The 17,157-nt window shown below is 35.5% G+C and overlaps 1 protein-coding gene across 2 annotated transcripts in view; it reads right to left on the bottom strand.

Annotated features, from left to right (window-relative positions):
* The window catches only part of Mospd2 (motile sperm domain containing 2), a 44,177-nt gene that overhangs the window by 10,343 nt on the left and 16,677 nt on the right, over positions 1 to 17,157 (bottom strand). For both annotated transcript variants that reach the window (XM_090326813.1, XM_090326814.1), the window contains exons 3-9: positions 16,447 to 16,602; positions 14,605 to 14,691; positions 13,269 to 13,423; positions 10,695 to 10,755; positions 8,110 to 8,148; positions 3,919 to 4,043; positions 1,000 to 1,176 (exon numbers count right to left, since the gene is read on the bottom strand). In XM_090326813.1, the coding sequence (XP_090182939.1) occupies positions 1,000 to 1,176; positions 3,919 to 4,043; positions 8,110 to 8,148; positions 10,695 to 10,755; positions 13,269 to 13,423; positions 14,605 to 14,691; positions 16,447 to 16,602 (800 nt within the window). The remainder of the gene's footprint in view (positions 1 to 999; positions 1,177 to 3,918; positions 4,044 to 8,109; positions 8,149 to 10,694; positions 10,756 to 13,268; positions 13,424 to 14,604; positions 14,692 to 16,446; positions 16,603 to 17,157) is intronic.

The following is a 17,157-nucleotide window of genomic DNA, read 5'->3' as shown; positions in this document are numbered from 1 at the left end:
ATAGCACGAGTTGGAATGTCAGTGACTAATCTCCAATTAATCAACACAAAGCCAAAAATGGAGACCTGGCTCAAATGACAGAACATTGCTCATGAATAAAAAGCTGAACCACAGCTCAAAGCATGAAGTCCTGTGGTACAAGCCCCAAAACCTCCCCCGACATACACACACACTGCAGACAAGAACTATTCCTTCCAGGTACACTTTGGCAAGTTTTACACAAAGCACAGACTCAGCCTCTTTTATTTATTTATTTATTTATTTATTTAAAATTTAATTATTTAATTTTATTATCAGGTTACTGTACAGAGGGGTTACAGTTACAAAGGTAAGGTAGTAAGTACATTTCTTGTTGAACACTGTTACTCTCTCCCACATTTTTCTCCCACTTTCCCTCTCCCCCAACCCGCCCGTTCCAAGTTGTAAAGTTCATTTCCAACATACCATGTTGTGAGTATCGCTGTTCCATTGATTTGCCCTTTGTCCTTTGTCTCACCATTTTTTTGTTCCCCTTCCCTTCCCTAATTCAAATAACTGTGTATACAATGCACCCGGCACCAAAATCAAATACAGTGACAACAGGGGATAAACCATAGAGGGGCGGGGGGAAGAAAAACAGAGAAAAAACTTCAAACAGTACATTATAAACAACAATCACAAAGGAAAAATCTCTTGTTTCCAAATCTTGGAGTTCAGGTCACTTATAATCTTCTTATGTGGTCATAGGTTATTGAGCTACTGTGATCCTCTGCTAGGAAAGTCCTAGACATATACTAATGATTACAAATGAGGGAAATCATACAGGCTATGTTTCTTTGGTTCTGGATTACTCCTGAAGCTGTATTGCAAGTCAACTCATCCAATCCATTCTTTACATACACAAAGATGGGGAAGAGTACCAAGTAAACTGAATTACTCCAAATTACAGAGCCAGCTTCTGGTAGAACTGGTGCTATGCCACAGCTTTTAAATTCAAGTTTGTTTCATTCATAGAATTACCTTTTTAAGGGGAAGTATTTGCTCTTCATTAGACATTGTTTCCAAGGTTTCTTTACCATCACTTTCTATATCTTCTTTACTTGAAGTTTCATCCTCACTGGTAATAGGTCCATTCTCACACAAAGGTGTCTGGAAGTCATCATCCACTAGTGGTGGGTAGCTATACTTGAAAGGATCCTAAAAGAAAAGAATTTGTGACTTAGGCACAGTGGCTCATACTTGGAATCCTAGCTACTTGAGAAGCGAGAGATTGTGGGATCATGGTTACAGGAGTGAGAATCCCATTACAACCAATAAAAACTAGGCAGAGTCTGGACATAGCTACTTAGGAGGCTGAGATCTGAGAATCTCCCTTTGGAGGCAGCCTGGGCAGATTATCTAAGAATAGGAAACAAAGAACTAGACGTGTGGCTCATGTGGTAGACCACTAGCTGTGAGCACAAATGCCAAGCAAGCGAGTGAAGTTCCAAGTTCAAGAAAGGAAGAAAATAGGATGAAATGGTATGCACATGTCATTCCAGGCTACCCATGAAAAGTGTAAATAAGAGGTTCAGGCTGGACTGTGCAAACATTGACATCCTATCTCAAAAATAACCAGAGAAAGGGTTGGAGACATTATAACTGATAGAGAATCTAATAAGTTCAAGACCCTGAATTCAAACTCCAATATTGCTAAGATTACTTTTCTGTATCAGCCTGTTGATATATAGGGAGATAAATAATTCTTTTATACTACACTTCAAATTTATTGCTTTGGCTGTAACAAGAGAATTACTTATGCCCCAGAAGGGAAAAGAGACATAAATAATATGGGACAATCAAAAGCTATCTACCTAAAGAATCAAGTTAAATATGTAGCTTACCCTTTACAACAAAAGAATGGTTAAAAACTTGTCTCAGGCCAGATTTAGCTACATAGAAAATTCACTATGGGCTACACAGAATACACTTTCTACACAAAGCACAAACACTAGTATGCATAATATTATTAATAATTGGATACAGATGGGATTCAGTGGGTCTTCAGTCCAATCCCTAGTTCTACAAATCCAAACAAAACAGAACAACTACTTAAAGAAGTTATTAAAAAAGAGAAGAAACAAAACAAAACACGAATCAATCAACCACCATAAAGACCACCACACTAGTATGCAAAGGAACATTAAAAGCAAGCAAGCAAGCCAACAAAGTTTTGTTTTTTTTAAGCTATAACTGGAGGCTCATGCCTGTAATATCTGCTCTTCAAAAGGCTAAGATATGAGGATGTAGGTTTGAACCAGCCCAGGCAGAAAAGTCCTCTTATCTTTAATTAACTAGCTCAACAGCTGGTTAATTCAAACTCCAGTACAAGCACACAAATAAAAACAAAGGTAACAATACTTTACTAAATGCTATTAATTTTAAGGGATAACAATTTTAGAGTAAAAATATTAAAATAATAAAACAGCAACTACAATGTTCAGATACTAACCACTACAAACTAATTGTAACATCTGGAATGAACAATACTCAGTTCTTCTAGGTTAAAATGTAAACTATAAAGTCTCAAAAGAGTAAATCAGAACAAATGGAATTAAAATTGTAGTCCAAGTTTTTCCTCATCAAAGAAAACAGAAGGTCATAACAAAATTTTCTACTTGCTTGTTTTTGCTTCATCCTAAATATAGTTTTGCCAGACAGACAGCATACAAAGCATATTATAAAAATTAAATAACTGAAATATTTTCAGGTTATCCAAAAAATACCAAAATCTATAGACTACACAGCTTATATAAGTATGTATGTATGTATGTATGTATGTTTGTGTGTATGCATGTATGTATGTACGTTTGTATGCTTTTTGTGCCAATTCTGGGGCTTGACCTCAGGGCCTGGGTGTCGTCCTTGAGTGTTTTCACTCAAGGCTAGTGCTCACAGGTCCACTTCTGGCTATTTTGGTAGTTAATTGGAGATAACAGTCTTCGGGACTTTTCCTGCTTGGGCTGGTTTCAAACCACGATCCTCAGATCTCAGCTTCCTGAGAAGCTAAGATTACAGGCATGTGTCACCAGTGCCCAGCTATAGTTTATTTACTTTTTTTAAAGTCACCATACCATTAAGTTTCTGCTACAGTGTGTGTCAGGTGTGCATCATCACATCCCAGACACATTATTAAAAATTCACAGAATCTATTTCGAATTTCATTTGTAAGTGGCAAAAATTAGTCTTAACTGGCTAGGAGGGTGGCTTAATGGCAGAATGCTTGCCTAAGCATGCACAAAGACCTGGGTTCGATTCCTCTGTACCATACATATAGAAAAAGCTGGAAATGGTGCTGTGCCCTAAAACTGGCAAAAATAAAGACAAATTAGTTTTAAAATATTTTGGTGTCTAGGCAGGTAGAGTGCTTGCCTAACATGTATGAGGCCCTTGAATGATTCCTAGTATGCAAAACCAAAAAGAAATGAACAAAACAAGGATAAAAACCACAAAACTGCTTAACATTATCTTTTAAATTAAAAAAAAACCTTTTGAGTAACAAAAAGTCAGAAAAGACCATATATATATATATTTGGTTGTTTTTCTAGACAATATACATTCTTGGAGTTATTATAAAAATGATGTGGAAAGAAATAAGGTATTTGGGATAAGAGTAGAAAAGACATTTTATTTTAGACTTGTTTCTGAATACTCTCCTGAACACTGAATACTCTTTATTTTAGAGCCATATAAATTAATATAGTAGTCATGCAGAAGTATAAATTTAAATTTGAAACTTAAATGAGAAAAATGCTAGAAGCATTGCTTCCAAATTTAGGATATCTATATTTCAGAAGGATAGTATAATATCAAGATTCTTTTTTTCTAGAGGAAAGAATACCGTCTAATGTGCCATTACCCTGCATTATTTCATAAACAAGTTTCAAGGACTATACTTACAGTTCCACCCATGTGAGGAGGCAGGTACTCCACGTTCACATATTCCTGAATGTCATGTTTACCTGTGAACTTCAACAAACTCACTGCTTCTGGACCAAGCCAGCTTTTCACGATCTTGAAAGCAGCTGAAGAAAGGCAAATCATTTTTTTTATTAACATCCCTTCTATTCTATTTCAATGATTTTTATTATATGTGCAAACAAGTCTTTCAAAACTATTTTGAGGCATAATCAGCTAATATTTATTTTACAAGATATGATCATTAGCATTCTCTAATTTCTGTTGATATTTGTAACGTATGTTTTACTGGTTTCAAATGCTCTAGGAGGATTTAGAAAGATTAAGAAGGCAGCATTTTAACCTGCTTTCATAATCACTGATAACCTCGCCTAGATTTTCGTCTCTGAACATATTCATCAGTGGTTTGAATAACAATATCTCAATGATCCAAATACCAAAGGAAACTGTCAGGTAATTCAAGGAATAACTGTGCAATGGTAAGAAAAGTTATTTACCTTATGGTTCTGATAATCTTTCTATCTGTAAAAACCTTTTCAAAGGAGAATGAGAAGGCTCTGCTGGTTATGGATGCAAGCTAGACCCATATTTCCTTTCTGATTCTAATCTTCTCTGCCTTTTCCCAAGATCTGAAGTTTTTACAAGTGTGGAAGAACTTAGAGAATCTGTAATAGGAAGTGGCACTGTGGCTCAAAGTCTTAAAACACTAGCCTTGAGCTGAAGAGCTCAGAGACAGCACTCAAGCCCAGAGTTCAAGCCAGCCACATGATAAAATATGAATATATATATGTCACATATAACTGTTGGGTGATTAGTGTTGTGCTATTATGATATTTGCTATTTATAGTCACTCTTTTAAACATTGCTTCTAATGAGATTTCTAAACATACTTTTTTTCTCTCTCTATATATTTTTTATTGTGATTAATAGAAGGGTCACATTATATTCACCAGATAGAAGGTACATAACTTTACAAACATTGATACCCTTTCTCATGACATGGTCCCCATTTCCTTCCCACCCCTAAACATACTTTTAAGAAAATTAAAAAAATTGTAATAAATGTGTAAAAGTGTACATAGAACAACACAGGAAATAAAAACAGCACAATAAACATTGAATTGTAGTTTAGCAAATAACATTTTCATTTGGCATGCTATGATTTCACTTCATTTTGTGGTACTGGGGATTGAAGTCAGTGAGTTACACCTGTTAGGTGTATAGTTGTATATAGTTTATTTTCAACATGGTGTCTAGTGAGTATCACTGAAGCATTTGTTCACCCTTTGTCCCACCATTGCTGTGCTCTTTACCTTCCCCAAGACAGATAAACTTATATACAAGACAAAATGTACAGAAATAAGAAACAGTGACACAAGAAAAAAATAAAAGTAAAATAAAAAGAACAACCTGTTTCCATTTCTTGGCATTCATTTCAATAAACATCATTTTATATGATCACATGTGAATAGCGATCCTCTCCTAAGAATATCCTCCTTTTGTTTCACTGTGTGAATGTCTAGAGACCTGTATAATTTATCATGTCCAAGGATATGTTTTTGTCTTTTACCATCTAGTGTAGTTTTATAGGCACATCCTAGTTACCACAAATGAAGGAAACAAGGCAACCTATGTTTCTTTGGTTCTGGCTACTTCAGTAAAGCTGATTTTTATTAATGATGCTCACTGTAGATATTCATTGACGCCCTTTATTAGGCTAAGGAAATTCTCTTTTATTTAGTGAAGAATTAGCCTTTGTCCTCTGCGTCTAAGAGATAACCTTCATGTCTTATAGTTGTCTTTGCTTGCTTGAGCCCTTAGATTATGGTGGAACACTGTGACTAGGGGGTAGAAGAGGCTGGCCATGGAAACATACAAACATGTGATTTAAAGTAGGAGCTTTGGGTATATATTAAGTCTCTGGAGAGAATGAAGACTGAGATTAATCAAGAAGTTATCAATCGGGGCCAGGAGTTTGGCCTAGTGGTTAAAGTGCTTGCCTAGCATGCACGAAGACCCGGGTTTGATTCCTCGGTACCACATATACAGAAAAAAAACGGAAGTGGTGCTGAGGCTCAAGTGGTAGAGCTCTAGCCTTGAGAAAGTCCAAGGACAGTGCTCAGGCCCTGAGCTCAAGCCCAGGACTGGCAAAAAAAAAAAAGAAGTTATCAATCATATCTATGAAATAGAGTCCCGATAAAAACTCTGGGCACTGAGGCTTGGCCAAATTTTATCTGAATCTTTTCTCTGTAATAGATGGAAACTGTGAGAATAATAGCTTCCAGGAGATTCTAGAAAGCCTTCCAGTAAATTATCAAAATTGTAGGTGACTTAGAGAACTTTTGAGCTTCTTAAAGTCAGAAACATGAGTGGTTTTTTATGGACTATTGTATTTCCTCTAACTTCCAAGTGTTCTAACTCTGCACTTGCTGCTCTCAGTTTAAATGCTTTTGTCATGAGAGACTAGAAGATTCTGTCAAATTCATTTTGTGTGTCTGCTCAGATAAGAATGAAATTTTCTTTTCTCTTTTATTAATAATATAGATTACATTGACTTTCATCTTTTGAATCAACCTTGCAATCTTGAGATGAATCCTATCAAAGGGGCCAGGAATTTGGCCTAGTGGTAGAGTGCTTGTCTACCATGCACAAAGACCTGGGTTCAATTCCTTGGTACCACATACATAGAAAAAAGCCAGAAGGGGTGCTGTGGCTCAAGTGGTAGAGCTCTAGGTTTGAGAAAACCCAAGAAAAAGCTCAGGCTCTGATCCCAAGACCAGAACTGGCAAAAAATAGTATCTGGCTGGGCATATAATGCTTTTAGTAGTTTTGGACTTCCTGTGCTAGTGGATTTTTTTTGGATCTGGGTATGGAATCCAGGGTATCAAATACACTACCCATGTACCCAAACATTGAGCCACATCCCACAATTTCAGGGCTATATTTGCCACATAAAATAAGTTGAGAAATATTCCCTGCTCTTGTATTTGTCAGACCTAGTTACAATGGATTGGTGTTGAGATTCCTTTAAATATTTTGCAGATGATGCCATCTGATGCCAGCGATGCCATTTGGACCTGGATTTACCTTTGTAGGACGTTTTCTGGTTACAAATTCAATTTTGTTATCCTTGTTATTCTTCTGTTATATTTTGTTATCCTTCTTTTCTTATTCCTGTTGGATCAGCTTTAATACTTCAAATCTTTTAAAGAATTTATCCATTTTATCTAGGTTATCTAATTTTGGGGAATCAACTATTCATAGTAATCTCTAATAATACTTTTTATTTCTATATAGTCAGTAAGGATGTCTAGTCCTTAATTCCAAATTTTAGCAATTTATTCCTGGTGTTTATCAGTTTAATAATAGATTTTCCAATTGTGCTTAGCTTTTCAAAGAACTAAAGTTACCTTGTTGAGTTTTGCTATTGCTTTCTGTGTAACAATTGACTTTGATAAGTATCGATGAAAATGAATAACATTCATTAAATAACATTAAATTTTCAATTGCTTTAAAATTGGTAAAAATGTGTTTCAATGGCTTTTAAAAAATATTTTACCAAAAATATGAGGGTCAAAAGGACCATGTAGTGCTATGAGCTGATTTTCAGATTCACCACCTGCATTGTTCCTCAATACTCAAAGCTCCTAAGAAAACTAAGCCTAGGCCTGTGTTGTAACATTCCTTATGAAGGTGACAAATTGAGGCTTCTGCTTTTAGTTGTACCTGAATAGATGAACAGGTTGAGGCTGTTTTCAGACTAGCCGGTACTCCTGGCCAGAATCTGGGGATAGAATGTCAACACCAATTCTCTAGGAAGAGCCTTTGAGTATTATAGCTTCAACTTCTTAAGAACACATACCAATGGGCTGGGAGTTTGACCTAGTGGTAGAGTGCTTGCCTAGCATGCATGAAGGCCTGGGTTCCATTCCTCCGTACCACATATATAGAAAAAAGCCGGGAATGGTGCTGAGGCTCAAGTGGTAGAGAGAGTCCAGGGACATTGCTTAGGCCCTGAGCCCAAGCCCAGGACTGGCAAAAAAAAAAAAAGAACACATACCAAATAAAAATATAAACGTAAAAAACCAGCTGTAGAAATTTGGTTAAAGTGGTTAACTAAGAAAAAGGAAAATCAGATATTTGGTTTTAGAGAAGGATACATAATACACTTACCATTCATTATCCAAGGCATATCAAAGATCACTATTTTTGCTAAAAGATAAAAAATATTTTTCATTGAGTGTGACTTGGTACCTCTATAGTAATAACACTTACATCTGACCTAGATAAAGCTTAAATATAAGTAAAAATTGAGCTGGTTGCTGAAATTGCAATTTAGAAGGTGTGAGTGGTGCTAAGGCTGAACATTGCACAATGGGAAGGCCCCGCCCAGGGGGAAGACCTGTGGGAAAACAATAATGCACTGTAACTGTCCTTGGGCAAACAGCCCTAGTTCCTTTGTTCATTTACTGCCCTTGTAGCTCGCAGAAGGGCATAAATGAATACAGCTCAGTGGATAAGTAGAGTCTTTGAATGTGGCATGTCAGTGCTGAAGGTCACTTAACTTTAAAAACAACACCATGCTTAATTTATGATTTCAGTCGTCATTTTTTAGAACCTAGAGTGTTAGATCTGTCTCACAGCTGTCCTTTTCATTTTTACTACATCATTATGGTTTAAGAAACAAATATTTCTTCTTTATAAAAATATTATGGACTCCAGGAAGCCATTATTCCCAAAGTATACAGAGTATTATTTCTGTACTGAGCTGAAGATAATAGACAATCCTATCAACTATTATTAGAAATGATCAGAAGCTACAAAAAGAATTTATGATATCCAATTCATTCTTTTATTTCAAATGAATGACTATGTAATTTCCCTTCCTGAGCAGAGAGCCTCCTAGAGTGGTTATAGTAATACAGGCAAATGAAGTACAGAAAGAGAACAAGGTATCAGCAAAGTGGCACCTAATACTATTTCACGACTGATTTTGAAGAAAAAACAATTCCACAGAATCTGATTGATGTATTCTCAACTGCATTATGTTGTAAAATATGCCCATTCTCTGAAATGAACATTATTCTAATCTATGTTATTATTGATAGGTGGATATGGTTCTCTCAAAAGAATATTATTTATAGGTATCTCTTCATAATTTCCTTTAGCTATTTTAATAATTTTTAAATTTTTCCATATTAAATACAAGCTAATATCAAAGAGAACTGAACTCCTTACTAATCATTGACTCTACTGCTCAGATAGCAGTAAAGCAGGACTTGTGCCTCATAATGGATAAATTCATGTGGATTAGAAGTCCATGCAGGTTCCCCAACCTTGTTACTACGGATCCATTCTGTTAAGGAATATTCAGAAGTTATGTGAAGAGATAAGAATTCAAGCTAGGCACTGATGGCTTACACCTGTAATCCTAAATACTCAGGATGCTGAGATCTAAGGATCACAGTTCAAAGCCAGCCCAGGCACAGAAGTCCTTGAGACTATTATCTATAATGAACCACCAGAAAACTAGAAGTGAGGCTGTGACTCAAGTGGTAGAGCACTAACTTTTGGGCTTAAAAGCTTAGGGAGAGTCCCAAGGCCCAGAGTTCAAGCCCCACAAAAACTAACAAAAAACCAACAACAACAAAAAAAACCAATTCAGGATTGGGGTTGTACTGACTCTCCATATGTATTATGATTTTTATGTGTCCCTCACATCAGATAACAATAATTACATAAAAGTATGCCAAAGAAAGGTGATTTATGAACTTTTGTGCCTTAAGGTCACCAGGTTCACAAATCTTAGAAGACCCTAGTTGTGTATTTGCCAGGAACATGCCCAGTCCAATCTGTAAATTTTCATCTTTTGATGGCCCTGCTGTTTCTCTTCTGTCTTTTAACTCATGGGTTTAAATATATTTGCCTATTTATGTGGGTTGGCAGCTTGTTTTCCCTATGGCGAATACATCATATAAATGCAACCAGAATGAACAGGGCTGGGGATGTTAATGTTAGCTCAACAGTACAGTGCTTGTGTTCCTAGCATGGTGAGACCCTGGGTTCCAACTCTAGCACCACAAAAGAAAATGAAAACAAAAAGTAAAAGTCCACATGCCACATTCAAAGGTAGTATGCATCATGGCCAAATATTTGCTTAAAGACAATAACCAGTAACAGACTTTATAGTAAGAAATTTCATACAATAAGTATTATTTTAAATGCATTTCTAAAGGGAAAGATCAGTACAAATATGCTATATATATATTTTTTTTTAATGGTGCTAGGAAAGTGGAGATCACTTGAGCCACATATCCCAGTCCTTTTTTGTATTTTAAGTTAGGGTCTCACTAATTTTATCTGGATTTGCCTTGAACTACAGATCTTCTTGCCTCCTGAATAGCTGGGAATATAGACTTCCACCATCACACTTGGCTACAAGTGGGCTAATGTTGCCAATCAATGCATATTGGCATGTACAGGTGATTATGTGAGAGTATGTGCATGTGTGTGTTATAGGATGTTTTAGGATTGAAATTCTTAGCCTGAAAGACAATGACTATGCATAAAATATTTGTCTCAAAAATATTTTCCTTTGCACCTACCATGATATACACTTACAGTTTATCTGTGAACACATTTAAAGTTCTTCATCAGAAAGCAGTTTTAAATATAAACGTCTATAATAATACAAGGTTCTTCAGCTCTCAAAAGTTTCTACAGTTTTAATATACTTTATAAAGAAGTAAGGTACTTACAGAGGTATTTAGGGTAATAAACCTTAAAGCAGTTGATGATAAATCGTACAAAGTCCATGTCCTAAAATAAAGATTAAATCTTTAAGACTGTCCATATCAGAGGACTCTAAATTGTACATTTCCAAAGGTGTCAAATATTAAATACATGAGAAAATTAGTAAATTAGAGTGAGCTCATATACCGATATTTACATTTGTAAGGATTATGGTTTGATGTCATTAAGCTGTTTATATTAATAGGCCCTAAGATTAAGAAATCAGATGCTTAGCAGCATTTTTAAATTATTCACATTACCTCAATCTAGTTACATACTTCACACTGCTAAATCAATGAGGCATAAAATAGATCTAAAACAATCCCAACAGAGAATTCTTTTTTTCATATATTTTTATTGTAATTAATAGAAGAGTTACATTATATTCGCCAGATAGAAGGTGCATTAATTCACATATATTGATACCCTTTCTCATGTCTTGGTCCCCATTTCCCTCCCCGCCCAACAGAGAATTCTAAAAAGCTACTGAATAACTAAAGCATTGTTGAAATGACAATTTTTAACCTATTTCTATATAAATTCTGGTTTAGAACATGCCTTCTAAATATAATTTTATACCTCATGACATCTATGGTAAAACTTATTTTACATCTGATCTCATTGGCCTGCTGTTTCATTGCTGCTTTTTCTTTTATTTAGGGTCCTCAGTTTAGTTTTTTGATTTATTTTTTAAGTGTTGTTCATTGACTCCAATTTCTGGGAGACTTTACAAACATAGCTTACAGGTTGTTCTATTGCTTTGAGCACAAAGGAATTTGGGGAATTATTCACACTTCATTTCATATTATTCCATGGTTGGTCAAAGATGATTTAACTAATCCTTGTAAGTTACCCTGAAAAGACTGTTAGATGAAAGGCATAATCAAGCAAATTTAAAGGCAGCAAATTTACTGAAAGTTAGGTTTTCTAGAAATGAAGCTATTAAGTTGTCCCTAGCATGTGACTTCTATGGCATGAAATTTCATTACAATAAACTGAAAATAAACATTCTTAAGTATTTACTATGAACAAATCCTAGTATATAAAGATACTTTTTTTAGTTAGGCGCAGTGGCTCATGCCTGTAATCCTAGCTACTGAAGAGGCTGAGATCTGAGGATCATGGTTTAAAGCCTTATCTCCAATTAACCTCCAAAAAGTCAGAAATGGAGCTGTGGTTCAATATATAGAGTACTATATTTGAGCACAAAAGGTCAGGGACAGCACCCAGGCACTAAATTCAAGCCCCAGGCCAGTACAAAATAAATACATACATACACACAACTATTCATTAGAGGCCTTCTAAAAAATAGTTTTCTCTATATTGTTTTTAAGTCTAGGCTTTTTTAAAGCTTTATTTTCTTTTTCATTAAAGAAAGGTATTAAAACTTAGTAATTTGATATACTATAAATAGATATATCATAAGTTACCATAAGGGAATCTCATTTTTCTCTATTTTTTGGAGACAGAATCTCACTATGTAGCCCACCTAGTCTTGAACTTACTATCCTCTTGCTTTAGCTGACAAGTTGGGATTATAGGCATATCCTCTAATGCCTGTGCAATTTTTAACTATTTTAAATGACACTGAAAAATACTTTGAGATACAGTGGTTTTTCTGTACTTAGGATTATTTCTTTAGAACAGATTTCCAGTACTTAGTTACTAAGAAGCATATTAACACAAATATTTTAAGATACTTAACACACTTTGTAAAGGGCCTAAATTATAGACTGGTTGGTTTGGCTTTCTTCCTTATTCTCTGTTTTGTTTTTTTTTCCTTACTTATATTCTTTGAGATTAGGTCTTGTACATTACTCAGGCTGTCTTTGAAAACCTGAGCTCAAACAATTCTCCTGCTTAGCCTCCCAAGTAACAGATTACTGGAGTGAGTCACTGTACCCAGCTGTTTAACTTATTTTTCTAAGATTGGCAAAAATTACCTAATGGAAACTCAGTTTCAAAGCTAATCAATTCAAACAAATAAATTCCAATAAAGAAACAATGGTCACCCAGGCTTCCCCCAAATCAAAGAACTGAAATAATAAAATTCACATGACCACTGTAGAAAAGTTCAATGATATCTACCCATCCCTGTGCCTGGCACAGAGCAATACATTCAGTTAATGACATAGGTGATCAAATGTGACAGAAATCTAACATTACAGAGATCTTCCATGCTATTAATTGAATGTATTCCTCTGTGTCAAGCACGGGGGGTAGAGGATATTAGCTAAGGTAGAAAAGCTCATTGTTATCTAATTGACTTATGGTCTGACAGTCTCAATGCCCTCCTTCTCTATCTGATGTACCAGACAGGGGACATTTCTAGGAAAGCTAATGTCAATGCCAAATACTGGAACAAATTAATTGTCCAGAAAGCCCATGAGTCATTTTACTCAGAATGCAAGGGGAAAAATTAATCCCAAACGTATGTAAGTTAGATCCATTTTATGGCAGTTATTTGTTTGGCAAGGAGGACAGGAAACGAGGAGAAAGCTAAAATAAACAATAATTTAAGATTAATATAAAATGCTTACTATGCTATTTAGTCCTGTGTCGGAGAGATCAAACATCAGTGTGACAGGTTTTCCATTTTCTCGCTTAGCATAACGTTCTAACCAAAATGCTATGAGCTTCTTTTTATCCATTATTGTTTTGTGGTCTTTTACATGATACTTCACTCTGATCCAGACTTTAAGAACCAAAGATAAACAAAGGAACATTTTAATGTTTTTAATATCAAACCTTTCTCTTCACATTGTTCTTCATTTGTAACTCATTTTGTTTCATAGATTGAAAAAACAATCCTCTTCATTTAAGGAACAGTCACACTTGGGATCATTACATTAAAGACAGCAAATAAGGAAACTTCATTTTTAAGCAAGGGGAAAAGCAAATGAAACTGTACACACAATATTTGCTAATAACCTAAAAGTGCTCTTCAGTATAATAAGGAGAAAGCCAGTGGTTTCACCAAGCACTAGAGTAGAGTATAGAAACCCTCCAGGCTGGTGGGGTTAAGGCAAAACGTGATAAATGCTAACAGTAGAAGCTGAATGAAAACATTGGCTGGGCTTGAAGGACTCAATGAAGTGCATGGGTGTGGCAATAAAGCATAGGATGGAAAAGCAAGGAAAGGACCACAATAGACCATGACTTGAGAAGGAACTGAGGATGAAAAGTTGATAGGCAGGGACTGAACTGAGGAATGAGCTGATGAAAGTAGAAAATGGGCCAGCTTGTAGCTAGATTAGAAGAGTCAATGAGTGGCCCTGAACTGGACAATCCAGAAACAAGGCACGTGTGATTATTCCTCCTACTATTATACACATTTTAGAAGCAGTTAAGAGGAAGAAGAATTTGGGAGGATTGAACAAGAATCCATTTAGCAACCTTTTAGTGATCATCAAAAAAAATTCTCCAAAAATATTGGGCAGTATTAACAACAAATCAGAAAGAAGAAAATGACTGTGTAACATATTGTTTTGGCTGTGCTACAGAATGCAATATTTGTTTTCACTGAGTATATTATTAGTACTATTAGTATTTTGGCCAGTCCTGGGGCTTGAATCAGGCCTGGGACTGTCCCTGGGATCTTTTTGCTCAAAACTACTGCTCTTCCATGTGATCCACAATGCCACTTCTGACACTGTGATTATAGGAGATGAGTCTCATGGATTTTCCTGGCTTTGAACCATGATCCTCAGAACAGTAGGCAGAACTTCTAAGTGTCTGAAACTTTTAAGGGTAGATCTTGCAATCCCAAATTGTATGTTATGTAGGGAGAAAGGCTCTGCTGACTATAATTCAATTGAGGTAAAGAATTACACTGCAAAACACCAAGAAACCAGTGTATAAATTAAGTATACTTACATAATTTGTTACCTTCTTTGTCATAACCATGAAGGTAAATACCACCAATTTCTAATAACCATCTAGGAATGGAGGATTCACTAAGGTCTAAAAAGTGACAAAATTTGATCAGTAATTATGATTTAGGTATCTAAAAATAAAACACAATGTAAAGGTAATGTTATAGAGTAGTTGTGGCATAAAAAGATACAATTTATTTAAACGTTTGCAAAGAATATCTGGCAATAAAAATAGAAACAAACTGGAAAAGATACAGGTGACATAAAAGGAAAATCCTTATTTCCTTTGACATCCTATCCTTGATCTACATTGTTACATTTCCACATTCTGATTGTTTCATAATGATCCAACTTGCAAGCAAATAGTACTACTTTGAGATAATATCAAAAAACACGGTAGGTGCTCAAAGGTAGAATGAAGAGAGAATGGGAGAAACTGGGAGAAGAGGGAAGGGGAGTGAGGAGAGAGGAGGGGAAGGAGTAATGGGAAGACAGATGAAGAGATGGAGGAAAAGAGGATATAGCCTCAGATTTAGTGAAAAAAATCACTTTATTCTTCTAATAAGATGGCATTGTTCTATAAAGTTTAATATCCTGTAGACTCTAATGCATTTTATAAGCCTTGGGGTAGATGCAAAATATTTTATAAAAAATGCAACATCCTTTAGAAACAAGAACAAAAGAAAGTTTTCTCTAGTCTCTAGGGAGGCCCATGACCAACTCTGTGAATCAGTACAAATCAAGGCTCTTGCTTCATATATTGGTAGTTCCCCACAGACTTTTGAAGATTTCTTTCTTCTCCTTGGCTGTTAGTGTTCCCTACTCGTGAGTTTAAATCTGTTTTTAAGATCCGAGTTATACATTGTGCTTGATTAACAAGTTCTTCACTATTTGTTGAAATTATCTACAGTGCTTGCAGTGCCAATCAATTTACTTCTTGGATACTAACTGCCCTTCCTGTGCATTTACAGACAGAGATAGAGAGAGAGAGACAGAGGGAGAGGGAGAGAGAGGGAAGGAGGGAGAGGGAGAGATGGAGGGAGGGAGAGAGGGAGAGAGGAGGAGATGAGAGAGAGAGAGAGAGAGAGAGAGAGAGAGAGAGAGAGAGAGAGAGAGAGAGAGAGAGAGAGAGAGAGAGACAGAGAGAGAATGCTCTTATTTATTTATTGCCTGTTTTGTATTAAGTCTTTATACTTAGTTACTCCAGCGTTTATAATCTTCCAGGACAGAAAATCCATTATACCTAATTGATATCGGTAATTATGCCAGCTTCTTCTCATTAATTCTTTAGGCAGAGACAAATATCAGGTAACTCTTCCTGTGCAGAGGTTTTCATATACTTAAAAGATCATTACAGAATTCACAGTTGGGGATAGATTTCAATCAACTGGTGGACTTAGATATTAAAGCTTTAAGAGAATATTGCAATGGACAACCTTAGGTCTACACTTGTAAATTTGGGGTCCTGGTCATTTGGGACACCTATGTAATACTCATAAGCATAAGAAACCCCGAAAATAACAAAAGACAGGCAACAACAGAGAAAACCAGGAAAATAGCATCTCTTTATTGATAGGCCTGGTATTGAAGAAGCTGTCATGTTGTTGTATGCACAAAGAATAAAAGTTTCCTCTCTGGTGTTCTGCCTGCCTTACAAATGATCTTACTCATTTTTTAGTAGCTGTTCCTATGAAAGTATTACTGGTACTTTTTAATATAATTTTATTCTGATATTTATGATAACTTCCAAGATAAATATACAAATACATAATTAGATCAATGTAATACAGTAAACATTTATGCTGGTGATATCACCCTGGAAAGATTAAGTTGAACCGCTTACCATTAACAGAAAATTCTTTCCTCCACTGAAAACTCTCATCCAGCATCTTTACTGTTTCCTCAACAACATTATGTCTCCAATGTAAGTAGCTTTCAACCCAGTTATCATCTTGCTGGAGCCTTTCAATATCACGTGGATCATATTTATCTGATTTATCTAGGGGGATAAACAGCAATACACATACAAGTCAGATTAATTCAGCAGTGAGAAATAACGAACACTGATAACAAATAAGAAGATCTGGAAGACAAGTCTAAGCTGTTAAAGGATAGATACAAGGATATGATCTAGATGAAATGGAATGTAAAGGACTGATAAATTTATAAGTGAAAGAATAGAGTTATATAAAGCCTATAGGGTTTTGCAATTCATTGGTAAAGTTAGTACTCTTTTAATCTAATCACTTTTCAATAATATCACCAGATGGAGTCCAAACTTTCAATATATAAGCCATTAAGAGGATACCTCCTATCCAAAAGACCATAGGCAACATTCTGAAGATGTTTTGGGATAATTACTTTAAATATTTTTTAACATTTCCCTACACATTCTATGTTCCTACTAGCCTTATAGCACATAGCCCTACTTGCATATCCTGTTCTAATTATTTCATTATTTTCCTATGACTGACCTCGTCTCCACACAACCATTTCTATACACAAATCCTACCATTCCACAAACTTGACTTCAGATGCTCCCTCTTACATAAAA

Source organism: Megascapheus bottae, chromosome X, assembly GCF_031878675.1.
Source record: "Megascapheus bottae isolate mThoBot1 chromosome X, mThoBot2.hap1, whole genome shotgun sequence".
In the NCBI taxonomy this organism is placed as follows: domain Eukaryota; kingdom Metazoa; phylum Chordata; class Mammalia; order Rodentia; family Geomyidae; genus Megascapheus; species Megascapheus bottae.
Note: the sequence above shows the minus strand (reverse complement) of the source record. Positions and strands in the feature narration are given on the sequence as shown.